This window comes from Anabas testudineus, chromosome 13 (genome assembly GCF_900324465.2).
Source record: "Anabas testudineus chromosome 13, fAnaTes1.2, whole genome shotgun sequence".
In the NCBI taxonomy this organism is placed as follows: domain Eukaryota; kingdom Metazoa; phylum Chordata; class Actinopteri; order Anabantiformes; family Anabantidae; genus Anabas; species Anabas testudineus.
Genome location: NC_046622.1, coordinates 431,612 through 457,443, shown reverse-complemented (window position 1 = coordinate 457,443; position 25,832 = coordinate 431,612). Strand labels below are relative to the sequence as shown.

Here is a 25,832-nt window from a genome sequence, read left to right as displayed (position 1 = left end):
AGTGACATCAGCAACAGGTGAAGGTTTCAGCAGCATCAGAAATACACAGACATTTTCAAATATCTGCTCCAAGACACTTCCTCTTCTTCAACTGATACCATACAGTTGATCTTCTTTACTCGTCTCATATCCTTCGTTTGATTTTAAACCCAAATGTCATCAGCCTCGACGCTCCAATAAATTCAGATGAGACTAATAAATAATATCAATGACTCAGAAACACGTATATTTCTGTAACAATATCCATCTTTAATATTTTCAAACTTGTTGCCACTGACAGACGTTACAGAGAATAAGGCTCTGAAAGAAGAATAAAAAACATTCAGTCCACTTCCTGTCGTAAGGCATCAACCTGTCTGAGAGTCTGAACTTCTCATTTCACTGCCCTCACCAGGTCCGTGTTTAGCATCCTTAGCTGAATGCTAGTGATGCTAATCTGACAATAAAAATCAAACCTAAAAAATAAAGGTAAAAATAGAAACACATGAGGAAACCATATCTACGTCGTTTTTAATTTACCACTAAAACTAAATTTGACTCATCACGGCTCCCGTTCGTTTTCTCCGGTGACAACATGGCAGCTGCTCGTTTCTTTATTTACATGTACAGGTGTGTTTGCTCATTTGTATGACTCCTCCCACCCAAAGATCACAACACGGGTGAACAAATATTTTAAAGCAGGTATTAAGAGACTTTTCTGAAATAATTTTTTGATTGAAATAATCTGAATGACGACTGTGACTCAAACTGAAACATGATTTAACTGCTGAGTGTAAAGCTAAAAAATAATGTTGACAACCTGCGAGTCCTCCTGAATCGACACCAACCTGTTCTGTACTGTTTACAACTGAGCTGCTGAACATTTTAACGCTGCCTGGTCTCAAAACATACAGAAGAAGAAACTGGGAATAAAACCACTGAACAACACTGGCTCAGAACAGTCCGAGTCCTCACAGCTGAATAAAAGAACAGAAAATCAAATGTCTCATTTCAGAATTAGTCTTGAAAAAAAATGTTTTAATAGTTTCTACTTTTCTACTATCACAGGAACAATCCGTTTCCTTCCTATGAAGGAGGTTCACTGAAAATTCACCTGCAGAGACAGAAACCACGCAGCTCGAAACCCAGTCACCAAATCCCAGTTTGAACATGGAGACCTTAAATCCATCCCGTCTGACTCTGGACGTCACATTCCAGCTCCGTGTTGAATTAGCTTTAAAATCAGTTCTACAAAATGACAACAGCACTTACTTATATTTGAAGTCACCGTTTGATCAATGAGCTTTTGAAGGAAGGTTTTCCTGGACCACGTGCTGAAGAGTCTCACTATTTGTTCGTGCTGATTATTTCCAGTCATACAAATCGTATTTAAACAAATTCAACTAAATCGTCACAACGTGGAGAAATTTTCTCTCTCCCTCTTTTTTTTTTTTTTTTTTTTTTTTTAATATAATATCACGACATAATGAACAAAAGCCCCTTTTACCGATAGTTTGTGTCTGTGCAGGTGGATTTTAAAAGAAATTAAAATGAGGCTGATAAATGGATTGAAAGAAGGGAAACTGAAATGTACTCTCTGTATTATTTGGTTTTCTTGTCTGTGGCCAGGGTGTCGTGGAGTTTGGAAACACACTTTTCAAACTGGTCCATCGCCAGCGTTCCGTTGTCGTCGAAGAAGGTCGACACGGATTTGGTGAACTCCATTTCCCTCGAGTTCTTCAACTTCCCGTCAGAGAAAGAAACTCTGAGAGTGTACTGATCATCAAACCTGAGGAAACAACAAGAGGAAGTTAGAAACAAGACAGGAGGACGGAACCAGAGACAGAACCGTGTGTACGCTGGCCCAGAGAGGTCAACACACTGCAGCTCAACAGAGACAACATACTGAACGGGTGACAAAGAACCATGAACTGATTTAAACAGAACTTCCACTTAAAAAGTGGAAATTTGCAAGTCGCAGGTGATTAACGATTCTGTTCGATTCCTGCAGACTGTGACTCACCGTTTGAGGGAAGAGGACAGGTGCCAGATGTGGTCTGGATCCATCCCAGCTGGATCTTTCTGCAGAGCCACCAGGAAGATGTTTTTTTCTTTGTAGGAGGTGTAGAGCGTCAGGATGCCCATCATGATGAAGTACGTGATAAACGTGGAGTTAAGGAACATAAAGCAAACATGCTGTCATTCATGTGGCCTGACTACTGCGCACTTCATCACGGCTGGGTTCTGATGGTGGTCGCAGTCGTCAGAAAACTCTGATTTTCTATCAACAATAAATTTTTTATTGATCGATCACATTCAGCTGGTGTCAGCAGCTTCGTGTAGCTATCTCTGATTAAAATAATTAGTGTTACAGCTAATTAATGTTAATTATGTAGCAGGTAACGAGGCTAATTTCATCAACAGTCACATAAACAATCAATCATCTATTAACTGTTCATTGATCATTGATTGTTAACAAGGAACAAGACAGTTAAGTTCACACCAGGTGCAACACTTCCTGTTACTGGTGAGTAGTTGGTGGATATGAGATGACACAGCAAGCGAGGACCGGTCTGGACTCGGGAAAGGGGTACAGGTAGTCCCAGACCAGAGCCAACATGGCAAACAGGCAGGAGACAGTACAGATCAAGAGGCGACCATCAACCAGGCAAAAGTTCTCCACGTAACCGTACTTCTCCAGCAGCACCTGTTGACAACAGCGTTAAACGAGGCTCACGAACGTGAACTGGGAACCAGTTTACCAGTTCTTTTCAGCTACGAACTCGGGACGACGGACTGATTTACTGATAGATAACGTGCCATTAGAATAAAAATCTACCTTCTTTGCAGCATCATCCAAAGAGTTCTTCACAGCTGCTCCGTCCCATTTATCGATCTTCACTGGTTTCTCATCGATCCTCCACTGAAACACACAACAGTGACTCTCAAACACCTCTTGTATCAGCTGAGTTCGTTTCAGATCCTCATGTTGGTTTAGTCTCAGTCTTCAGACTAAAATATTTACTTACTCCGAACTTATTCTGAACGGAGACGTCTTAGAAAACAACTTTAATTTTACTGTATGTCAAAAGCCTTCCAAGACATCCAAATACAACTATTACTAGTGGTTACTATTATGACTACTACAGTTGCCAAATGTCATCAGCCATCATAACTGTACATAATACTGTGGAAGAAGTATTCAGATCTTTACTGAGTTACTAACGTAAAAATACGAATACAAACGTAGGCTACAACTTTAAAATAGCCCCCGGTTACATTAACCTACACGTGCATTAATGACAGTACTGTTTGTAAAACGGACTGCGGGTTTAACAGAGACATCAAATTAAACGGTTGATTTTCCGTACGGAGTTTGGTGCAGCAGCTGTCTCGTCTGTAACAGATGGAAACAGGAAACTGAACAAATCCGCTGTAGTTTGAGCAACGACTGATTCATACACACAGTACTAATAAAATGTGTATAATAATAATAATAACTAATAAAAAATACACATTCGCCTCTTCACTAAACCCTTTGATTCAATTTTAATTCAAAATAAATTTACTTTAGCCTGCTAACGTTAGCTCAGCTGGCTAACACCAGCACCACTGCAGACGTGTAGACTGATCCGCTAACATGTCTGTTCCCCCAGTCTGAGCTCCATGAAAAATAAAAACCTGAACTTTAATTTGAAGCTAACTGAAACAATTAAACTTTAATTCTCACTTTCTCCAGGAGCCCGTTCTTTCCGTTCCTCGCAGCAGCCATCTTCTCTTCCGCTACAAATACGGCATCTGTGACCTGGGCGCATCTGATTGGTTCTTAACAACATCTGAACGGGAAGCAACGTGTGACGCAACACGTCCGCGTAGCGGAGGCAGCATCGAGCGCGCGAGCGCGAGCGCGCTAAAAAGGCGTGTGCGCGCGCTCTCCCCGCAGCGTTGTTGTCGTTGTTATTTCTTTGTAAGTTAAATGTAATTCAGGAATAATTAATACTTAAAAGACTTGTTTCAATAAAAAGTTAAAAAGAACAAAACGTTCCTAATACAAAATAATAAATATGTAACATAATAAAACATTTGAGATTTTTAGGCTACTACTTAAATTATTTCCTGTTCGCAAGGCACCTTTATTTTATTTTATGACAAGAATTAAGAAAAATATTTCTTGTATGGACACTTATAATGTAGAAGGAAAACGTCTACACATATATATATCATCTGATGGTGGAATACACAATGTTGTTAATACCTCTTTTAATTAGCAGATAACACCTGGGATGACAGGAAAAACTAGAGGGCTTATTCAGGATCCCAGGAAAGAGGCGGCGTGTTGACAGTCTCTAGCCCCTGGACTTAGACATGTCCAGAAACCTGAGGAGGTCCACTGAGACTTTATCTTATTACCTCCTATGGACACACCCCGTCCATCAAACTGATATCTGAACACACTTTGTGAACATTAAAAGAAGACGGGACACGTGGAGCCGCTTTATGTCTTTTAGTTTTTTCTTGGGTTGCAGCAGCCTCAGCTCTCCTCATCTTCTCAATACAAAACTACTGAAATATAAACTATTAACATCGTTGTGGGTCTTTTGGCACTCAGCATTAAAACTCCCCAACCCCTCCACCTGACCACTCTGCTGTCAGACTGCATCAACTGAAGGATGAAAAGCTTTAGTACAACTTTATAAAATGTGCATATCAGTGTTTTAGAGAGTAAAGCTCATGTGATGTGAGTTTAAAAGCCCTTCAGCAACAAAAGCTCTCGAACACTTCAAACTGTCAATATTTCATAATAATATACAGTTATCATCTCATTCAGGAACGTGGCACATTCTGCTCAAATCATTAAGAAACGCATGAGTTCTGACTGAAACCATGAACCATGATGACTAAATAACCGAAATATTGAGAACAATGGAAGGAGGAAAATAAATGCAAAAACTGGAAAATAAAACAACAGGAATGTGAAGCGATGATTTGTAGTTGATGGGTTGAAGCCGTATTCACATTATCGTCGAAAACAGGACTTAACGTGGAATCTAAGTAGTTACACTTCATTGAATACAGGTTGGAGGTGCTTGTACTTTAGCTAAGAAATTTCATGATGTCATTTTGTCTAATCTGCTACTTAAAGGAACTTCTAATGATCAGCATGTAAGCTATGTAACCCTGTCACAGACTGTGTCATCAACCCTCAGCTCTTTATTAACTTTATAACCTCATTAAATACAGAAATTTTCCTGCTTTTTTTAGTAAATAAGTGATGTGATTGTAATTTAAGTAAGGGGAAAAAAACATCAGCTAATAATCACTTGAATTATTTATTGTTCGCTAATTTAAAAAAACCTGCAGCGTTCAGCTTCTCACAAATTAACTTTGTTATGTTGTTTTGTCTTTTGACAAAAGACAAAACAACATGGTTTCACTATGGCCTGACATTTTTTATTTATATGTGAAAATAATCAGCACTTTCAGCCTCCTACATTTCAAATCTGGCTTGCAAAGTTGTACTGGATCTGAAAACTGAAACCACATCACATCACATCACTCGACGCTGTCCTCTGTCCTCCAGTCAGAGTGCATGAATACGGCTTCTCACATCAAACTTTAATGTCAAATACTGACGACACCAACTCAACCTTCTGTGAGAGTCCAGGCTTAAGCTGGACTTTTAAACTTTGACCCAAAACCCAGTAAAACCCCAATAACATGACTTTTCTCTCCTGGAGAGTAACAAGGCAAACCACAGTCTCCCGACCCAGACTACAGGTCTCTTCTGGTCCTTCCTGATAAATCAGGGTTGTCTGGGTTGGTCTGTGGAACACACTAGGACTACAGCACCATGAGCCACACGGGCTGTGAAGGAACTATGGAAATGTTCAGATGTCAATTCCCACACAACACGACAAATGTTCAGAATGGAAGACTGCCAGCTGTGGAGATGGACCGGTAACCGTACTGGAGCAAACTGGATGAAGCTTATTTATCTGATGGCTTTCAAAACAGAAATGTCCGATCATTACTGGGTCCTCAACTGCTGATTATGGAGGAACATGAATTAACAGTTCCTGTTGTCAACAGGCCGTATCAGAGACTTTAGAGTCACCTCACAATAAGAACCAAACCTAATCCATGTTCACAACCTATCAGACGACTGGTTCCTGCTGATTCTTTCAACAAAAGGTCAGCTGGGCTTTGAACTCCTCGCAGGACTCAACACGAACATACATTTATTTAGTGTCCTGGAGCTTCGACACACACGGTAGTGAAGCAAGGATTCAACCAAACTCATCAAACTCCTCCTGCAGGTCCGAATTAAATCTGATTTACCAACAAATTCAAACGCCCCCTCCACAGTTACACTGGTATTGTGGAGTTTGTTCAGACCAACACACAGGTTCAGTTTAGTGAACTGAAAATGACCAACGCTAAAACGGATGTTTGGGTTTTGAGGTCGGTTCCGTTAGGTCGTTCGCTGGGCTCCACCACATCCTTGTGAACTAAAAACGGACTTCCTTGTTATGTCAGTGAGCTCAGTTTTTGGCCATTGGCTGGTGTAAAGACAGGTTTGGAAGAATTGTACAGGTTCAGGTTTTAAAACCTTTCTCCTAAAAACACCTGAACCAAGTGAGAGACGATGTCACGATGCGGATCAAGAACATTCAGACTTTTCTTTAAGCTTTTGTCACTTTGCATATTTAAACCTCAGCAGACCACTGCTCTAGTGCTTCTTGTTGATTCTCCGAGATCTCCTCAGACCTCGCCTCCTACGGTTCTGGTTGGACATCCAGGACCGCAGAAAGTACTTGTCAGGGCTCCTCCTGCGATTAGCCGTCTGGTTTTCCAGGTCGAACTGTCTCTGCAGCTTCAGAGCGAGCGCTCGGTCCTGACGCTCCTGCTGGATCTGACGAATGTACCTCTCGTCAAACGCCTCCTGGCTGACCGCCCGGCTCCTCTTGAGGTCCGAGTCCCAGTCTGAGTCCAGGTGTTTGGTCTTCTGCTTCCTCTTCTTGCCCCTCCTTGAGGTAGACTGGTTGTGGATGCTACTGTCAGACTCCTTCTTGGGACTCTGGGAGTCCTTTGGCACTAATTTGCACAACTGAAAACCGGTTTTGGTGTATGGTGAGAACGATTGTTTTCGACTAAAAATCATTCCTCCGCTGCAGGATTCAGGAGCAGCGACTGTCGACTCCAAGTCTGAAGTTCCTCGGAAAGCCGCTTCGCTGCTGTAGCGGATCGCAGGGACTCTGATCTTCACAGACTGGAAGCTGTCCATGTCCCCAGCTGGAGGTTCGAACAGCAGCCTCCTCTTGTTGACGGACATCACTCCGTCTCCTGCTGGGGACTGTTGAGTCTTTGCGGGATCCTCGCCCCCGCTGGTCTTGTTGTGGAGCTCGGGGACGGGGCTCGTCAGCGTAGCCTTGCAGTTTTCTTTGAGGCTTTGTCGGTCCAGTTCAATCTGCCTCCACTTCTGCAGCACAGCAGGACTGGCCTCGTAGCTGGTGGCCTTCTGCAGGCCACGGGTCAGATTCCTGGGGGTGGACTTGACAATGGTGGGCTCCATCAGACGGCCGTCCGGCAGACGTTTGGGCGGCGTGCAGGGCGAGCAGACGATGGGTTTGAAGTGATTGAGCTCCTCTGAGATGCTGTCGTTGCTGTCGGGGCTGATGGATCGCTCGGGTCGGGAAGGAGGGAGGACCAGAGGAGTCGACGAGGATGTGACGACAATCCGCCAGGTGTTTCTCCGGTCGGGAGCTGTGATCGGAGCCGAGACAGAGCGACTGTTCTCAGAGGACAGGAGGATTCCTGCTGTGTAGCTGTGGCTGATGCCAACCTGGCAGAGCAGAGACAAGGTGTTTAAAAGACTTTAGATTGCAACCAAGTTAAAGAAACACTCAGAAATGAATCTGGTCATAGTCAACTCCAGAAGGAAAGTTCAGTGTTTGTCTCATCCAAAAGACTTCATCAGGTCTAAGTAACCGGCTGGCAGTCCCAGAATTTACCCTTACTTAGTCTAGCTAGTCCACTTGCCACTGAATTCTTTTTATGTTCATGTGAGCACTGATTACCAACCTGTACAGGTGATGACTGAGGCAGAAATCAGAAGGCAAAATCAATAGGAAGCATATGATGTAAAGTTTATTTCACTACTAATTCACCTGTAGGTTATTCTCTTGATGGACTGACTGGTTCTTTGGTCTATCAATGGTCCAGAAATGCAGTTTCCAGAGTCTGTTTTACATCATTGCACTTTGCAATGATGTAAAACAGAGAAACACTGAAAATCTAGTTTTCTAATAAATTTTGTTTGCTCACACTTCTGGGACTAAATCTGAGTGTTGATGCGGACTTTTTGAGAGGTGGGGTAAATGTCCAGGTGCTTTACTGCAGTGTGCTAGGATTTGGTTGGACAGCACACACTCAGTCCTGGTGTCATACCTGGTCCATCCTGTTTGGCTGGGCAACCTTCAGCTTCCCTCCTCTGTCTTCCACCGGATCAGTGCAGCTTCGACTTCTCTGAGAACCACTGAAGAGGAAGATAAACAGACCAGAAATCAGATAACAGCAGTGAATAGAAAAAGAACTTCTACACACACAGAAATAATGCTCCTGATGAAGATCTTAAAGTCGTTCTGCTCACCCAGTGAAGGCTGATGAGGTTTTGGTTTTCCTGATGAAGGCTGAGATGTTTCTGATCCTCCTGCTGAATGGCTCCTCGTTCTCTGAGTCAGACAGAACTCCCTATCAAGAAATAACGATTTAAGGAGCTTAGGAGACTATTTGTCAACAGTGTCAGAGCAGGAAACCACTCCTACCTGGCCAACATTTCTCAGAGTGAGACATAGTGTTCTTGCTTCTAGGACTAGAAGTCCAGAAGAAGAAGATCAACATCCTAACTCTGAAACTCATTCTCATCTCCACCAACATGTAGCAGAATTCTGAGAGCTGTGAAAATTTTAGCATTTACACTTACAAGCTCTTCGTCACGCCGGACTGATCCAGATTCGTCTTTACAGATAAGAGCGTTTCTTCTCTTGGACTCGTCTCTGTCTTCCGACAAGAGCTGAAACACAACAGAAGCGGAAAATTACAGAGAAATCTAAATGTGGCATCCTCACTGATCTATATTGTTTCCACATGAACAGAAGTCCAGCCTCCTTCAAATCCTTTGATTTTATACTCATTGTCATACCAGTGATACCGCTTTATTCAGCTGTTTTGTGTTAAGTAAGTGACACCCCACAGGGTTAGCAGCCTAGCAGAAGCAGCTCTGGTGTGCTGATTGTGAGGCGTTCAGGGACTGTACAGCGCATAGGTTCAATTTGTGGTAATTGGACAAAACTGCGGCTCAGAATTCACAGGGACTGGTTGAATTTGTTGTTATGAGTTCGCCTTTCAATGACGAGTTTAGAGGACAGCACCAGCGGGAACTTCTGTTCCTAATATGTTTATTCACTGAACACGATCTGGATAAGCAGCAATTAGACAATGAGACAATTCACGTGTATTACTAATAATTTAATGAATGTTTCCCTCGTCATTTTACCAACTTCACACTTGTCAGTGTTTTTAAAGCTCCTTCTGTTTCCTGCACTATTAACGCTCTGCACACAAACACACAAAGTCGACCCACACCCTCGTAGATTTAGACAGGTGTTGAATATTGTGTCAAGCAGATTGTTAAAGGTAAACCTGACTCACCTTGTGTTTTCCCGTCTGTCCCGAAAAAACGTCTGCAGACTTGGGCATGAGAGCGGGAGGGACGAAGAACTCTGAAGACGAAAAAAAATTTATAATGAACATTAACAGCAGAGACAACATGAATCAACAAAACGATCAGATATTATGATTTCAGTTTTGTTTGACCAACAGTAAAAGTAAAGCTGACTATCAAACATTTTGTTCATCAACTAATCGTTAACCGAATAATTGTTGTAGGTTTGTGTGTTATAAGAGATCTATGACAATAAATACAAACAAGACTTAAACTTTACTTTATTTGACATCTGGTTGTGTACCTCTTAAAGAAACAGCAAGGAGCAATTTAACAGTATGACAGGTTCTGAATATTAGAGAAATGTAATGAAACAAGAACTTGGGTTTATAAACCTTCTAGAATTTAGAACATCTCTCACCTCAGATGGAAACTGTGGGAATACCTGGAGGATTAGTCCCAGAAAATAACAGTAATACTAATGATGATGAGCACAGAGACAGTGATGATCAGTTAGACGTTTAACACTGGAGTCAGTCTGCCTCCTGCAGCTGGACAAGTCCGGACAAGTCTTCAACACCAGACCTGAACACCACACTGACCAAAAACCAAACACCTGAATTTCGAGCTAACGATCAGTGAAGTTTGTCTGTTTGTCTCAGGGAGTTGAGTCCGTCTGTCTTCATACAAAGGTCCGTTTAGAATTAGACCCGTTGTGGTTCAGTGTCCCTGTGGTTCGGGGACACCTTTCCTCTGCTACCTGTCTCACACTGACATATTCTTCGGGCCTCCTGAGACAAAACTTAGAGGAAACTCACCGAACACCGAATTTCTGGTTGTTTCTGTTTCTGCTGCGGTCGGTTTACAATACAAACACCCAGCGTCGGTGCTGATAAAGCGGAATGTGAGCTGTCCTTTCCCGGTAAACACACGTACCTCTCCGGCTGTCGCAGTCCCTTCTCCCCGGTCTGCTGCTGCTTCTCTCGGGGTCACTCTTCGTCCGGAGCCGCTCTTCGCTGCCGGAGTGTCTCCGGGCCAGGCAGAGCGGTCGGGCCGGGTGTCCGCAGGGCGGGCTCACGCCGGCCTCAGTCTCCACGCACGCCGCGCACTTCTTCGCTTCATCCTCCTGGAGGCTCGACCCGCACGCAGCTCGGAGCCCGGGCCGGGACCTGCCGGCGGCGGCGCTGGCCGCTCTTCCAGGCCGATCGGCGGACCCTGCGGTCGCCATCTTTCCTGGTGAGTCTTCTCGCTCCGGTCCGCTCTGAAGACAGGCCCCGCCCTGCGCGGGCGTCCCGCCAACCGCGAGGCTGGAACACGGCGCGAACCTGGCTAATGTTTGACTCAGGTGAACTTCAAAATAAAAGCGCTTCTCACAGAGCGAGGTGTGGCTGCAGGTCGGGCCTCGTTTCTCACCTTGTCAGGTGTTTGCTAGCTTTAACGGCTGCTGTTGGTTGGACCAGGTGTGAACACACCTGTCGAGCCTCGTCTCTCACCTTGTCAGGTGTTTGCTAGCTTTAACGGCTGCTGTTGGTTGGACCACGTGTGAACACACCTGTCGAGCCTCGTTTCTCACCTTGTCAGGTGTTTGCTAGCTTTAACGGCTGCTGTTGGTTGGACCAGGTGTGAACACACCTGTCGGGCCTCGTTTCTCACCTTGTCAGGTGTTTGCTAGCTTTAACGGCTGCTGTTGGTTGGACCACGTGTGAACACACCTGTCGGGCCTCGTTTCTCACCTTGTCAGGTGTTTGCTAGCTTTAACGGCTGCTGTTGGTTGGACCACGTGTGAACACACCTGTCGGCCTCGTTTCTCACCTTGTCAGGTGTTTGCTAGCTTTAACGGCTGCTGTTGGTTGGACCACGTGTGAACACACCTGTCGGGCCTCGTTTCTCACCTTGTCAGGTGTTTGCTAGCTTTAACGGCTGCTGTTGGTTGGACCACGTGTGAACACACCTGTCGGGCCTCGTTTCTCACCTTGTCAGGTGTTTGCTAGCTTTAACGGCTGCTGTTGGTTGGACCACGTGTGAACACACCTGTCGAGCCTCGTCTCTCACCTTGTCAGGTGTTTGCTAGCTTTAACGGCTGCTGTTGGTTGGACCACGTGTGAACACACCTGTCGGGCCTCGTTTCTCACCTTGTCAGGTGTTTGCTAGCTTTAACGGCTGCTGTTGGTTGGACCACGTGTGAACACACCTGTCGAGCCTCGTCTCTCACCTTGTCAGGTGTTTGCTAGCTTTAACGGCTGCTGTTGGTTGGACCACGTGTGAACACACCTGTCGGGCCTCGTCTCTCACCTTGTCAGGTGTTTGCTAGCTTTAACGGCTGCTGTTGGTTGGACCACGTGTGAACACACCTGTCGAGCCTCGTTTCTCACCTTGTCAGGTGTTTGCTAGCTTTAACGGCTGCTGTTGGTTGGACCACGTGTGAACACACCTGTCGGGCCTCGTTTCTCACCTTGTCAGGTGTTTGCTAGCTTTAACGGCTGCTGTTGGTTGGACCACGTGTGAACACACCTGTCAGTAAATCCCCTTGACACCGATAAAAACAACAAAACCTGGCTCTTGATTTTAGTCTTTATTAAAAAAATAATGTGTGTAAATAAAAGGTATATGTTTTTTAAACACACATACATACATACAGACATGTATTTGAATAATCTCTAAACTATTAAATATTATATTAGTTTTATTAACTGTTAATTAAATTAGTATTCACATATGCACAGACAAAAAAAAGATAATCTTGTTAAATATTGTTCTTTATTGCACATTTACTGAATTACATTAGACATTAGAAAATTAACACGTGACATTTGTGACTGGAAACATGTTTATGACGAATTGTTTATTCAAAAAATGTATTAAATGTTCTGCTTGTATTTAAGTTAACATCCCGGTCTATTATTTAATATGTTTTCAGTTTTTCTAATTACTCGAAACACGTGTAAACATGAGAATAATTACATAAACGTGGAGAAAGTCAAATCATGAAAATGAAATGAATAAACTTTTAAATTTTATATGAAATAAAATAACGTGTTGGACATTTTAATGTGAAAGGATTTGAAACCGGAAACAGACTTCTGTTTGAACAACAACAATGGCGGCGGACTAGGAGAGGAACAGCTAGAGGGGATTTTTCAGAGCCGCACAGTGAAGTTAGAAAGGTACAAACGCTGAAATTAAACTCTAATAACGAACCTCTGGTATAACTAAAACTGATGTCACCTAGAACTCGGATAAAATGGTGTTTTGTGGTTGAGTCACTCAATATGGGGCAACTACATGGAAAACAGTTTTTGACACAGTAGAAATGGCGACATCTGCTGGTGAAGTCTTAGGTACTGCAGCTGTAAGGCTGAAGCTTCATGACAGCGAAATAACGAATAATTGCATTTTCCTAAGATACCTCTCAAAATACAACCTTCCAAATGATAATCTCTGTAACATGTAGATAAGAAGAGAAATGATGATGATGATTTGGAAATAATTTAAACCTATATTTCATTGAAACTGGTACAAAGACAACATGTTAATAAATCGAATACTGGGCTGCAGCAGAACTTTTCCAGAACAGGATTGTACATAAACAAAATAAGAAACTCCCATGATCATAAAAAACACAACAATTATTCACATCAGGATGTTGTTCCCTGGTTCCAGCCTGGTTCTTGGTCTCGTCCCAGTTCAGGATGCAGAGCAGCAGGCCTGTGGTGGAGGTGGTCCGTCTGGGCTTAGTCACTTATCACGAGGCCTTGAAGCTGCAGCAGTTCTATGTAAACAGGCACCGATCCCGTCCCGCTCACACTCTTCTGCTGTGTCAGCACCTGCCTGTCTACACCACTGGGATCCGTCACAAACCATACCCGGCCTCCCTGCTGGACCAGCTCCGCCTGCTGGGGGCCGACGTCCACCGAACTAACCGAGGAGGACTCATCACCTTTCACGGGCCAGGTCAGCTGGTCTGCTACCCAGTCATGAACCTGGCCAGCTTCAAGAAGGTTGTAGCTGGTCTGTTGAGTTTAGTATGGTTTAATGTCTTTGGACACGTGTAAAATCTTTGTTCTGTTCTCTCAGAGCGTTCGTTGGTATGTGTGCGAGCTGGAGAAGACCATCATCTCGGTCTGCAGCAGGTTTGGTATCGAAGCGTCAGCGTCTCCTCACACTGGAGTTTGGGTTGGAGACAATAAGATCTGCGCCATAGGTACGACAACATGACTCTATTACTACTCTTGTTACTCTTTAGTACTACTAAGAGTTCCACAGTAATTGCAGAGTTTGCAAACAGATATTAAAACTAACAATTGTATTTATGGTCATGTTTGAGCCCCTAAAGCCGGGGTCTGTGAGGGTCCACCTAGTGCTGCTGGGGATTTGTTAGGATTTCTTTATATCTTTGGAAGGTCTCACCCTTACCCTGCAAAGTGGCTTCAGATGATTCCGGTTATTGCTACAGAGGGAGCAGTTCCCGTTTCACACAGGCCATGATGTTGTAATTATAATAATGCTGTAATAACATTCACTGTCTTACGCTGAAGCTACAGCCTCTGTTCTTTAATGGCAAACAGGTTAAATACACATTGTGGTGTCGTACAGATCCAAAAGGATGAAAGCTAATATTTGTGGCTCTGACTGTAAATTTACATTACAACATCCTCTAAACATGAAATAATGACAAAAACAGAGAGCCAGCATTAAAGCCAGCGGTCTGGGCCCTTGGATGACTTTCACGAAACGTTTTCAGGAATCCACTGTGGTCGATACATCACATCTCACGGTTTGGCTCTAAACTGTAACACCGACCTGTCGTGGTTCAGCCACATCGTACCGTGTGGCATCGAAGGCAAAGGGGTGACATCACTGAGTGCTGAGCTGCAGAGAGAAGTTAATGTGGAGGAGACCATCCCTCACCTGCTGGACGCCTTCAGAGACCAGTTCAACTGTCATCTGACTGACGGAGAAACATCTGAACCTGCAGAGGACAGCGGAGGATCATCAGTGTAGAAACTGACCTGGCTGTATCAATAAAGTATATAAAAAAATCCCAGTGCCTAAAGATGACAAAGGGCTTGTTTTAAATCCACATTAGTGTTTTTATCAGGTTCAGAACAGGGAATGTCTAATTTTTTATTTTCTGATTCTTTTATTTCTAACATCTTGTTGTTTAAATAATAATTAAGAATCAGAAAAAAAAACTTAAACTGACTTTAATCTGATCATAGACGAGTTTACACACTTAAAGTATTAAACGTGAAAATCACGTCTGTCTTCACAGGTGTGAGAAAAGCAAATGGACGTGTTAGTTCTTCTCTAACAGTGCTAATTCAGTTATTGATTTCTTATCCAACACTGATTTAGTAGAAATAGTCTCAGATTAATCGATTGACATCGAAACCCATTCACACCTTGCCTCAGGAAAAGGGTGGGATTCCTTCAAAATAAAGCTGTGTGGGGCAGACTCTTATTTTGAAGTTAGACCGGTAGTTGTGTGTGCGTATTCTCTCGGCGTTTGACGCTGTGTTTGTGAACTTTAATAATTCTGATATTTCAATAACATTCATATTGTAGCTGTAGTGCAGCTAACATCAGCATCGGTGTGAAACCAGGGTCACGGACTAACGTTCGTTAACCAGCAGCAGACGCAACCACAGAGGGATGAGCTGCGGAACCGGGACCGCTAAGTAGCGTTAGCACCGTGTCCCGTTAGCCGTTAGCTTCGAATGGCTGCTGCTCGACAACTAGCTAACGTTAGTCCGGCTCTGTGTGTCAGCATGGGGGACGACAACGGACTAACCGGGGACCTGAACGCCAACATGAAGTGTCAGAGTACCGGTGACCAGCAGCTGGACAAAGCGGTGCACCAGTGGTTAACCTGGGACAAAGTGAGTGTCTGTCCGTCTGTCAGTTAGGGAGCTGCGGGGACTTCAGTACTGTCTGCGCCGCTGTGTGGCCGGGTGAAGCGTCATACCAGACCTCCCTTTAAAATGTTAGATTTTACGGAGAAATTACACGTTGACCATCAAATCTAGCAGCACTGGATAGAGTTCTGTATTTATGAGATAGACGTGGTCGTCTGGTAAAGACGGCATTCAACTTATTCACGACAACCAGATATTTGATCTTTACTTTTAAACTTTGTAATGTGTCCTGCTGCGTTTAAGGTGTGTAGGAATATCTGCTGTTCTGTCTTAACATTTGTGTTGACAGAGCTCTGTGGCCAGAAAGTTGAGTGTTTCTTATGAAAGTAGATCACGTCTTCATGCTAGAAACTGAAAAGCTGCGAGAAATTCAATAGGACCTCTGAATGGCGACACAGCCCGGTGGGGGTGCGTGTTGTCCGCAGTGCAGCCCTTCAGGCCGGCTGGCAGCCAGGACCACCGGCGGCTGTCTGGGTGAGATCAGTTGTGTGTGTCACCAGGAGATTACCGGCATGACTCAGCAGATTTGACCAGTTGTGCTTGTGTTGACCATCAACTGTCAGACGAACAGTATGACCTGCAGCTGCATGTGTCCTCTTCACCTCCCTCACTGCATAACACTGGTGTTAACAACATACAACTCCAGTTTCTCTGTGTGTTTCACCTGATCTACATTAATATGGAATAACAGAGTTTTATAGGCTATATATATATATATATAGCCTATAGGTATATACAAGGCTAATATGCACTTCACCTAGTGTTCAGGTGTTTACAGGTGTTACTGTAAACCGTGCAGTAGATTATTAGTGACTAGTAAACTGTTTACTGTATAAAAATGTGTTTGTAATTGATAAAGTTACCTTCAGTAACCCATAATAACCCCCCAGTCCCAGGTCTCATGCATTCTGGAGAAGATTTGCTTCAAGGAGCATTCATCTTTCATCTTTCCGTTCTGATCAGTGTCTCAGACAGGAGTCCAGTTCTTCAGTGAATTTCACTTTTTCATTTGTGAGATTTTAAAACACGTTATTTTGGGTCGTGACAGAATCTCCGATGCATCGGTGCATTGACTCAGAGCTGCTGTTTACCTAAGTGTCTGATCTGGAAACATGAGGACTGGTTAATACGTTTTCCGTCAGTCTGTGTGGATTCGTGTGACCCCAGAGCTGCGTGTCTGTAAAGGTCACTGCTGCTGCGCCTGCTGCTGACATTTACAGTGGAGGTCAGCAGCAGATACGCAGATACACATGCAGCAGTGATTTAATCCCTGTTACCATTGACAGTGGGCTTTGTTCGGGTCGGTGGTTCGACTCCCAGCTACCCTGATTCTGACCACATGTCCAAGTGTCCCTACACTGACCCCGAGCCCTTTAAATGTGGCTGCCCGTCCACAAGAGTCTATGTGAGTGTTGTAATATATTCAACACATTTTGTTGTTGAACATGTAAAGTAATAAAAAGAGTGTCGAGCTCGAACCAGATCCACGTGGACGTATTTACAGTGTTTGCTGTGAAAACCTTCGATTCTACCACAAACTGTGTGTAACTATGAATGTTCCCCTTCAAAGCTATTCTGCCAATGAGCCTGCGTGGACGGGTTTGGACCCACCACAAATTCTCACATTGCTTTGTTTGTTTCTCACATTGTTTTAAACTCTCCGTGTGCTGCTCACTGTAGTCACTGTTGTCCACTGGACCCGGTCTTCCTCCAGGACTTTCCCGCTTTCAGTCCAGCATCTCCCTCCTCCAGTCTTCCAGGTCTGGCTCCCCGCAGCACGATGCTGGCAGCAGCTGCTTCACAGTGGCGCTGATGCGTCCGTGATGATGTGCAGTGTTTACGCAGTCGCAGCCAAGAAGCCTAAGTTGAACTCTGTTCTGTTCTGTGCTGCAGAACCAATGTACTCGGGCTCAGGTGGAGTCTCTGGTGGCGGCCGCTCGATTGGACGATCTGAGGTCGAGACTCTGTAGCAGGATGAGCTTCGGTACGGCCGGACTCAGAGCTCCGATGGGAGCCGGATTCAACCGGATCAATGATCTCACTGTCATCCAGTCCACACAGGTCAGATTGTGGTGTAATACGCCAGAGACGTATCCAAACCAAAAAGGCCACAACTCTTCACCGAGTCATTAGTACACAGTTCACAGTGATGAAAGAAGAATAGGTTACTCTAATATAATGAAACTTTTCTCTGTCTGTCTTCAGGGTTTATTTTCATACCTGTCCAGGTATTTTGCAGACCTCAGCAGCAGAGGAGTGGTTGTTGGTTTCGACACCAGAGGACAGGAGGAGAGCGGCTGCAGCAGTCAGCGGTAAACATTACGCTCTCATTAGGTATTCAATATGGAATATAATATAAACAGTCACAGTCAGAGCTCTGTGACTCGGCTACTTCAGCGTCTCGATGGGAAGTAGCAGGAAGCAGCTTCAGTCGTCTCTTCACCTGCTAACACACACAGACAAGGAGGTTGTGCATTGTGTTCAGCGTGTAAATATCAAAGCTGGACACATTAAAGCAAAAAACAACTGATAGATGGTTTCAGAAATAGTTTAGAGGGAGTTTTTCTACTTTAAATAAAGTCTGAAATAAATGATGTCATCGTGTTTCAGGTTGGCAAAGTTGACGGCTGCTGTGATGCTCAGCAGAGACGTTCCTGTTCATCTTTTCTCCACATTTGTTCCTACGCCGTACGTGGTGAGGAGACAACAGCACATCTGTTTTCTATCTGCTGTCACTTTGTAACTTGAATCCACATTGTGTATATAACGTCTATTGTATCTCAGCCGTACGCTGTGAAGAAGCTCGGAGCAGCTGCTGGAGTAATGATCACTGCTTCACATAATCCCAAAGAGGACAACGGATACAAGGTGGGACACGACATTTGCCCGGTTTGTGCTACATGTGAATGAAGATCATCTCTACACTTCTTTAATGGCAGGAAATCTGTAGGTTTGTTTTTGACAAAAATCTGACTGAGAAATGAATAATTTCATCTCCTGGCAACTTGTTTGTTCCTTCTTTCTCACTTCCTTTGTTTCTTTTCTTTTCTGAAATAAAGGAAGTGAAATTGTTGGAACTAAGGACAAACTGTTTTCAGTTCTTACATTCAGAGAACATCATGAAATTGCAGCATTATTTATGGTACCTCTGCTAAATCAGGACTAATTGTTTCCTTTAGGAAGTACAGGTGAGTACCAGTAAAATCTCCTTGCCTTGGTTTGAGCACCTCACTCAGGGAGATTGTTTCAGTCCCGTCTGTGTCCTGTGCAGGTATACTGGTGTAACAGCGCTCAGATCGGCTCGCCTCACGACAAGGAGATCTTGCTGAACATCGAGGAGCAGCTGGAGCCCTGGAGCGCCTCGTGCTGGGACGAGAGGCTGGTGGAGAGCTCCTCCCTGAGGACCAACCCTCTGACCCAGATCAACAGCTGCTACATGGAAGAACTGGCCTCTCTCTGCTTCCACAGGTAAACAGAGGTTTGGTTCCTCTGCAGTAACTCTCCCCCCTTCTGGAACCACAACCCAGACATCTTCAACTGCTTCCTGTTGGTGTTTAAACACCCCCACACCACAGGCTGAAAACTGTATTTGCTCTCGTCTCTCAGGGATCTGAACAGCAGCTGTCCGTTGAGGTTCGTTCACTCGTCGTTCCACGGCGTCGGACACGTCTTCGTCCAGCAGGCTTTCAAGACCTTTGGCTTTGCTCCACCGATTCCTGTCCCCGAACAGAAAGATCCAGACCCCAACTTTTCCTCCGTCCGCTGCCCCAATCCTGAGGAGGGAGAGTCCGTGCTGGTCGGAAACAGATGCCACTTGTTCAAGTGTCTTGTTTTCAGATTCAGAATTTAACCTCTAATAACCGTGTGTTGTCTTGGTCTGTGTTCCAGAGGCTTTCTCTTCTCTTGGCAGAGAAGGAAAATGCAACAGTTGTTCTGGCGACGGATCCTGATGCCGATCGCTTGGCTGTAGCAGAGAAGTCTGACAGGTGAGTTTTACACAGGTTTGTTGAAGGAGTGCAGAGTTGGTAGGCGTCAGTGTTTCCCACTGAATTACATTTTACTGGTGGCAGTGGTGACGATCTCTGATTGTTCAGATGTCAGGTGTTACAGAGTGATACAGACGCATCTTTGGCTCCATATAGTGGTGTTGTAATCCTGTCACGTTTACTTGTATCTACCTGTGTTACAGGTGTGGTTGGAAGGTGTTCACAGGTAATGAGCTGGCAGCTCTGCTGGGCTGGTGGATGTTCTTCAACTGGAAGGAGAATCATCCAGATCCTGCAGACACTGAGGGGGTTTACATGTTGGCAACCACCGTGTCCTCCAAGATCCTGCAGGCATTCGCTCGCATGGAGGGGTTCCACTTTGAGGTGAACCTGCAGCGAAGTGAGAATCTGACTGAACTCTGTCGAGCTCTCCGTGCCCGACGTTCTGCTGTCTTGTCAGGATTAACGTGCTAACAATGGTCTGCTGTCTGTGTCCAACAGGAAACTCTTCCAGGGTTTAAATGGATCGGGAACAGAATACACGAACTCTCCAAAACAGGACACAGCGTCATATTTGCCTTCGAGGAGTCGATTGGTAACTGAGTATATTTTTAGGAGAAACTCCTCAGTCGGCAGCAGTTTGACAGAATCATTTCTCCCACGTGTTCAGGGTTCCTGTGTGGCAGTATGGTCCCAGAGAAGGACGGAGTGAGCTCGGCTGCAGTTGTAGCTGAGATGGCAGCTTACCTGCACAACAAGAACCTGAGTCTGAACCAGCAGCTGCACAACATCTACCGGACGTAAGCTGCTGCATGTTCTCATGTCACCTGTATCTGTGGGAACAAGTGGGAAAAGTGATTCAAGTTCTGTCAGTTGGCTGAGAAGAACGGAGCTGGACGGATGTTCAACAAATGTTTAGCAGTTAGTGACGGACACAGTAAAACTGTGTAAATGAAAAACATCCAAAAGCTCCATCGCTACAACAATATAAAGAAAGTTAATATTTGTTCCTTTCTTGGAGTTAATCTTCTAATTATGATGAGCTTTTCGAAGCTGCCAACATCTTCTGTCAGCACAGACAGAGTTAGTCAGGTCTGTGCCGAAACCAAAGGTTCCCGTCATTTGATGGTAAATCTGAGTGGATCTTGTCTGTTGTGGCAGGTACGGTTATCATGTTGCTGAGACCTCCTACGTCATCTGTAATGACCCCCCGACCATCCAGAAGATTTTCAATCGGATCAGAAACTTTGACGGTGAACGTTCGTACCCGAAGATGTGCGGCGGCGTCCGGATCATCCACGTTAGAGACGCTACAACCGGATATGACAGCAGCCAGCCTGACCTCAGATCTGTAAGACGTGAAAACAGCACAGCTGGTGTCCTCATGGTGGTTTTTGGTTTCTGGGCTACAGATGTAGGAAGTACATTTACCCAAGTACTGTACTTGATTGAAGTAACTTTTGAAGTGCTTGTGTTTTCCTGTTTATCATACTTTAAACTAATAACTGCTGATTGTAAATTCCTGTGGATGAAGCAGCTGTCAGAATATAAAGTTCAAATCAGCTGTTTCAGTTCCAGTGGAAGAAGTTTTTCTCTGAACATGTTGGATTCTGCAGAAACTGATTTATGAGACACATGAGACACAAATCTGGACTCAAACATTCATGTGACCAACAGCATCAAGTTCAGCACTGGTTCGAATTCTGTATTTCTATCAGTGAAACTACTTTGTTTCTGCAGGACTCGCTGTTGGAATTCAAGTAGATTTTACTGAGCACTCGTACGTCTGTCTTCTTCTGCTGTGTTATAACGTGCGTGTGTTTCCTGTGGAGGTCCTTCCTGTGTCGAGGAGCAGTCAGATGATCACCTTCACTCTTCAGAACGGTGTCGTGGCCACACTGAGAACCAGCGGCACTGAACCAAAGATTAAATACTACACCGAGTTCTGCGCCGCTCCGGGGAAAAGGTCAGCTGGCTCCAACGTGGTCTGCTCTTTATTTAGAGTCCTGGTTCTGCGAGTTGTAAATGTCCATATGTGTGATCTGTGCTTCAGTGATGTGTCCAGTCTGGAGGAGGAGCTCAGGAAGATTACCACCGCTCTTCTGGACGACTTCCTGGAACCAGAGAGAAACAATCTGATTCGCCGCTGCGTGTAGCCGCCATCGTCGACGTACCTGGTCTCCTGCTATAACATCACATCCTGTCATGTTCGTAGACGAATAGACGAATCAGCTGCTTCGCTTTAGACTCTGGAAGAAAAAGGAAGACGACGTTGGAGACTGAAAATGAATTGATTCATAAAACACAGCATTTCCTTGTGGTGTTCTGTGTAATCAACAGCGAGCATGATGGGTAAACAGAGTCCAACAAAGAGGGATTTTATTTGTCATTTACATTTTCGGTTTCACTTTCATTTCCCATTTCTTGTCTTCAGGACTGCACCCATGAACCTGCAGGAATGGAAAAAGTATTTACCAATGTTTTTGGATAGAAGTGAACTGAAAACATAAAAACTGTTGGTGAAACCAAATATCAGCTTTGAAACTGAGTGAAAAATCTTCTTCGTCTACAGAGGTTCGTTAATGACAAAATGAGTCAGTGCACAACATTTAATCAGTCAACACTTTAGATTTATAACAAGATATTTTTCATGTTATAACTCACTAAATCACATTATTTCTACATAAACACTTATATGTTGTTTCCAAAATGCTTTTTGTTGTTGTTTGCTTTTTGAATTATTTGGCATATTTTACAACAAGTAAGTGAGAAGCATTATTGAATGACTTCATTAAGTGTATTTTATTAAACACATAAATGTGGTTATGTAGCAGTAAGTAAAATATGTGTAAATATAACATGAAAAATCTCTCTGTATAATGAGATTATAACTACTTCACATATTTAAAACGACATCAGAATGTGGGCGGATGTGATATATATATATATATTTTTTTTAACACGTAAATATGTTGTTTTGTACTTGAAGGTGCATGTTAAACTTCAAGTTAATAAAGAACCAAATATTTTAAGCAGGTTAAATACTATCAAAAATACACTGAAGGTAAAACCAGCTTTGATTTTATAAAGCAAAATCAGAACTGTTACACATTCGGATAAAACCTTCACCCAGTTTCCAAGTTTCTGAATGTGAGTCTGGATCGGATGGTTCTTACAGGACTAGGCCTCTGTGCCGGTTTCTGACCTTATTTGACTGTGTGTGTTTTCACTTGTCTTTGAGTTTTGAACAGTTGGTGAATCAAAACAAGGCATTTGAAAACATCACATCATCATAAAAAGTAAATATTTGAAGTTTCAGCTCTAAATTCTACATCTGTTCAAACATATTAACAGTTTTGTCATCACTGAACTTCCATACATGGAAAACTAGAAGAGCCGCTGAAAGCTCTAAATATTGTTTCTTTCTTTGTCTTTTTGATAAATGTTTCCCGTCACACTGTGGATGTTATTTATTTTTATACTCGCAGAGATAAAAGGATATTTGTGCTGCTCAGTGTCACGTTGCTTTTAAGGAGGCGTTCCGCTCCGTGTAGTTATGTTGCTCCTCGATAAACTGATAAATGTGGTTTTCTGAACAGACGACGGAGCGAGACCTCTTTGTATCCTAGAAATGATTTATTTTCCCATAGATTATTTATTGTTACAGCTTCAGCCATATTGCAGATAAAGATTGCCGTTAATGTGGTGCTCTGATGATCCCACCAATAAAATTAAATAAGAGTTTGGATCCTTTTATTTTCACCAGAAAAAGTTGGAATATAAATATCACAAAAATATTTTCACCACATAAAATGTTTAGAATATTTTTTACATGAATCCTGCACATACACTAATATCTGAAAATAACAATGATATGTTTGTTAGAATTAGTCCTGTGTTCAACACCCACCGAATGAAAGACATTCAACTTTAATTCACCTGTGTCATTTATTAATTATTGAGTTATTTCATTTCACAAAACATAAAAGTTAAATATGAAAATTTGAGTTTCCCACAGTGAATACTTTCATTATTAATATGACATTTCATATGTCTTAAAAGCAGAGTTTTTAATTTAAAACTAAAACTAAAATACATTTTACAGTACATATGTCTAAACAAATGAAAAGATGGTAATAAGATCCTAGTTCTGTCAAATCTAAATAAATACATTTTTCTACAAGGCTTCATATAAATATTAAAGTTGTACACAGAATAATGTTTTTAGTTTGAAAGCTTTATCTTTAAACTGAGTGAGACCTCTGAGCCCACATCTTTGGACTCTGATGAACTAAAAGCAACTTGGAGCTTTCAGATACTCTGGTTCAGCTTGAACATAAAAACCTGAGGAGCAAAAGTGGCTTTTTAGAAACAGTTGGATTTTCTGTCTTACTGCAGAAAGTTGAAGGAGTACCTAAAGGAAGAATCTTAAAACCAGAATGGTTTGAGGATCGCTGGTTTGTGGGTGAAGTGATGGACAATCCTGCTCCTGATGTGCCGTAGGTTGATTCCGTAGATGATGGGATTGATGACAGGGGGCACCACCAGGAACTCTGCAGCCAGCACGTTCTGCAGCGTCTGCAGCGAGCTGCTGCCGTAACGAGCGTACATGGCGTCGAACAGCAGCGAGCTGGTGAAGACAAGTAGCGTGACGAGGTGCGGCAGACACGTCTGACCAAACTTCCTGCGGCAGGAGCACGACTGTAGCGACGATCGGACCAGGTGGGTGTAGGACACCAGGATGAGTCCGGTCTGTGATAAGTGCAAAAATGTGAGCACGAAGCCGTAAATGTTGATGCTGGCTGTGTCGGAGCACGATAACTTCACCACCTCCCAGTTGGTGCAGAAGATCTTACGAACATGGCGACTGCAGATTGTAAGCCGGGTGGTGAGGATGACCCCAATGGAGGTTTCCAAGAGTGAAAAACACCAGGTGAGCAGCAGCAGCTGCACCACCTTCTGCACTGTCATTAGTGTCCGGTACTGCAGAGGCTTACAGATGGCCAGATATCGGTCGTATGCCATGATAGTGAGAGTGGTGAAGTCACAGAAAACATAAGAGTAAACCACAAAAATCTGAGTAAAACAGCCAGAGTATGTGATGACGTAAGAGTCAACGAGAAGGTCGTGAAGCAGCTTCGGGTAGAAACTCGAGGCTCCACAGATTCCATTAAAACACAGGTTGCAAACAAAGATGTAGATCGGCTCATGGAGCGTTGTCTCAGTACAGATAGTGACGATCAGCAACAGGTTGGTAAAGATGGTGATGAAGTACGACATCAGAGCCAAGGTGAAGTAGATGTGCCGGTTTGTCAGAGAGTCATTCAGACCCTGAAGCACAAGGACAATCTCAGACTTATTCTCCATGAGATCAGCCACGGAAAACTGACGTCATTTACATTTACATTTAGTCATTTAGCAGACGCTTTTATCCAAAGCGACTTACAAGTGAGGAACAAGGCAAGCAAACAAAATCTAAGTCAAGAAGGAACAACATCAAAGCAAAGTGCTATCAAAAAAGTGTTTCTGTTTCAAGAGATGTTAGAATGAACATTTCTATGTCCAGAGAGTCAAGTTCAATCTGGCACCAAATCTCGTTCAGATCCTAATGAGATCAGAATCAGGTATCTCCGCAGTCACAAATACAAATCAGAGGATCACAGGAAACCTCAAACCTTTCACTAAAGTGAACTTTACACACTGGAAACCTTACAGAGTCCGATACAGGTGCAGAAGTGAGTGACAGCTTTTAAAGACAGCAAACGTAAATGTTCTAGACGTGTTTCTGTAACTCTGTAACTCTACTCATCTGGAAACACGAGGCTTAAGAAGAAAATAAACAGTTTAGTTGTAGAAGATTTTATAGTAAATCTGAATTAAGTCCATCAAGTCGACGTCAGTGACACAAATGTTTCGCACATACAGATAAAATGTATTTACACTCATCTGGACCAAGATTGAATCTTCTGATCCAGTCTGTTCTCACCACATCAAACAGCAGAAACAGATTCACCATCACTGCTGACTGAACACTGAGAGGAGGTCAAGTGGTGCCTTCACTCCAATAAATCATAAAAAAATGTTATTTCATTTCTTGTGTAACTAAAAATAAAGGCGCATAAATCTTAAAATCTTAGAATTAGACCTGTCAAATCTACATGTTGAGGCACAATAAAATGTAAATGTAACAACATCAGCGGTGATAAATTAAAATTCTGCTGTTCGTCC

General features: G+C 43.5%; 5 protein-coding genes across 8 annotated transcripts; 2 read left to right on the top strand and 3 right to left on the bottom strand.

The window, feature by feature from the left end:
- Window positions 1–228: 228 nt before the first annotated feature.
- On the bottom strand, window positions 229–3,817 carry spcs2 (signal peptidase complex subunit 2). The gene is made up of 5 exons (XM_026340371.1): window positions 3,710–3,817; window positions 2,819–2,902; window positions 2,526–2,686; window positions 2,003–2,137; window positions 229–1,768 (listed from the first exon to the last, which is right to left on the bottom strand). The coding sequence occupies exons 1-5, from the start codon at window positions 3,749–3,751 to the stop codon at window positions 1,582–1,584; spliced, it is 609 nt and encodes a 202-aa protein (XP_026196156.1). The 5' UTR covers window positions 3,752–3,817; the 3' UTR covers window positions 229–1,581.
- Window positions 3,818–4,112: 295 nt separating this feature from the next.
- On the bottom strand, window positions 4,113–11,069 carry rnf169 (ring finger protein 169). Its single transcript, XM_026339547.1, has 6 exons — window positions 10,640–11,069; window positions 9,691–9,761; window positions 8,963–9,052; window positions 8,630–8,730; window positions 8,428–8,515; window positions 4,113–7,822 (listed from the first exon to the last, which is right to left on the bottom strand). The coding sequence occupies exons 1-6, from the start codon at window positions 10,929–10,931 to the stop codon at window positions 6,710–6,712; spliced, it is 1,755 nt and encodes a 584-aa protein (XP_026195332.1). The 5' UTR covers window positions 10,932–11,069; the 3' UTR covers window positions 4,113–6,709.
- Window positions 11,070–12,758: 1,689 nt separating this feature from the next.
- On the top strand, window positions 12,759–14,744 carry lipt2 (lipoyl(octanoyl) transferase 2). 3 transcript variants are annotated; one of them, XM_026370566.1, is made up of 4 exons: window positions 12,759–12,867; window positions 13,364–13,701; window positions 13,778–13,904; window positions 14,445–14,744. In XM_026370566.1, exons 2-4 carry the CDS (start codon window positions 13,393–13,395, stop codon window positions 14,702–14,704), a joined length of 696 nt encoding a protein of 231 aa, XP_026226351.1. In that variant the 5' UTR covers window positions 12,759–12,867; window positions 13,364–13,392; the 3' UTR covers window positions 14,705–14,744. The 3 variants fall into 3 exon arrangements, with proteins under 3 accessions (XP_026226351.1, XP_026226370.1, XP_026226360.1); XM_026370585.1 differs by having other exon boundaries at window positions 12,772–12,867; window positions 13,387–13,701; XM_026370575.1 differs by having other exon boundaries at window positions 12,776–12,867; window positions 13,343–13,701.
- Window positions 14,745–14,870: 126 nt separating this feature from the next.
- On the top strand, window positions 14,871–23,345 carry pgm2l1 (phosphoglucomutase 2-like 1). Of its 2 annotated transcripts, none has more exons than XM_026370543.1 (14): window positions 14,871–15,582; window positions 17,512–17,679; window positions 17,824–17,930; window positions 18,229–18,313; window positions 18,403–18,486; window positions 18,890–19,086; window positions 19,225–19,414; window positions 19,507–19,604; window positions 19,808–19,988; window positions 20,106–20,199; window positions 20,275–20,404; window positions 20,766–20,955; window positions 21,437–21,570; window positions 21,658–23,345. In XM_026370543.1, the coding sequence occupies exons 1-14, from the start codon at window positions 15,421–15,423 to the stop codon at window positions 21,758–21,760; spliced, it is 1,923 nt and encodes a 640-aa protein (XP_026226328.1). In that variant the 5' UTR covers window positions 14,871–15,420; the 3' UTR covers window positions 21,761–23,345. The 2 variants fall into 2 exon arrangements, with proteins under 2 accessions (XP_026226328.1, XP_026226337.1); XM_026370552.1 differs by lacking the exon at window positions 14,871–15,582 and adding an exon at window positions 15,595–17,378.
- A 687-nt stretch (window positions 23,346–24,032) lies between these two features.
- Window positions 24,033–24,977, bottom strand: LOC113170466 (putative gustatory receptor clone PTE03). Its single transcript, XM_026372575.1, has one exon. The coding sequence runs from the start codon at window positions 24,969–24,971 to the stop codon at window positions 24,033–24,035; it is 939 nt and encodes a 312-aa protein (XP_026228360.1). The 5' UTR covers window positions 24,972–24,977.
- Window positions 24,978–25,832: the final 855 nt, after the last annotated feature.

What these genes read in the sequence shown, in the direction of transcription:
- lipt2 (XM_026370566.1), top strand. Translation starts at nt 13,393, where the DNA reads ATGCAGAGCAGCAGGCCTGTGGTGGAGGTGGTCCGTCTGGGCTTAGTC. An exon ending in ACCTGGCCAGCTTCAAGAAG is followed by an intron (nt 13,702 to 13,777) that starts GTTGTAGCTGGT and finishes CTGTTCTCTCAG; the next exon opens with AGCGTTCGTTGGTATGTGTG. An exon ending in CAATAAGATCTGCGCCATAG is followed by an intron (nt 13,905 to 14,444) that starts GTACGACAACAT and finishes AAACGTTTTCAG; the next exon opens with GAATCCACTGTGGTCGATAC.
- pgm2l1 (XM_026370543.1), top strand. Translation starts at nt 15,421, where the DNA reads ATGGCTGCTGCTCGACAACTAGCTAACGTTAGTCCGGCTCTGTGTGTC. An exon ending in GCCTCTCTCTGCTTCCACAG is followed by an intron (nt 19,087 to 19,224) that starts GTAAACAGAGGT and finishes CTCGTCTCTCAG; the next exon opens with GGATCTGAACAGCAGCTGTC. An exon ending in GCCAGCCTGACCTCAGATCT is followed by an intron (nt 20,956 to 21,436) that starts GTAAGACGTGAA and finishes TTTCCTGTGGAG; the next exon opens with GTCCTTCCTGTGTCGAGGAG.
- spcs2 (XM_026340371.1), bottom strand. Translation starts at nt 3,751, where the DNA reads ATGGCTGCTGCGAGGAACGGAAAGAACGGGCTCCTGGAGAAA. An exon ending in TGGATGATGCTGCAAAGAAG is followed by an intron (nt 2,687 to 2,818) that starts GTAGATTTTTAT and finishes TGTTGTCAACAG; the next exon opens with GTGCTGCTGGAGAAGTACGG. An exon ending in CTGTCCTCTTCCCTCAAACG is followed by an intron (nt 1,769 to 2,002) that starts GTGAGTCACAGT and finishes TTGTTTCCTCAG; the next exon opens with GTTTGATGATCAGTACACTC.
- rnf169 (XM_026339547.1), bottom strand. Translation starts at nt 10,931, where the DNA reads ATGGCGACCGCAGGGTCCGCCGATCGGCCTGGAAGAGCGGCCAGCGCC. An exon ending in TCCGGCGTGACGAAGAGCTT is followed by an intron (nt 8,731 to 8,962) that starts GTAAGTGTAAAT and finishes ATTTCTTGATAG; the next exon opens with GGAGTTCTGTCTGACTCAGA. An exon ending in ACCTCATCAGCCTTCACTGG is followed by an intron (nt 8,516 to 8,629) that starts GTGAGCAGAACG and finishes CTTCCTCTTCAG; the next exon opens with TGGTTCTCAGAGAAGTCGAA.
- LOC113170466 (XM_026372575.1), bottom strand. Translation starts at nt 24,971, where the DNA reads ATGGAGAATAAGTCTGAGATTGTCCTTGTGCTTCAGGGTCTGAATGAC.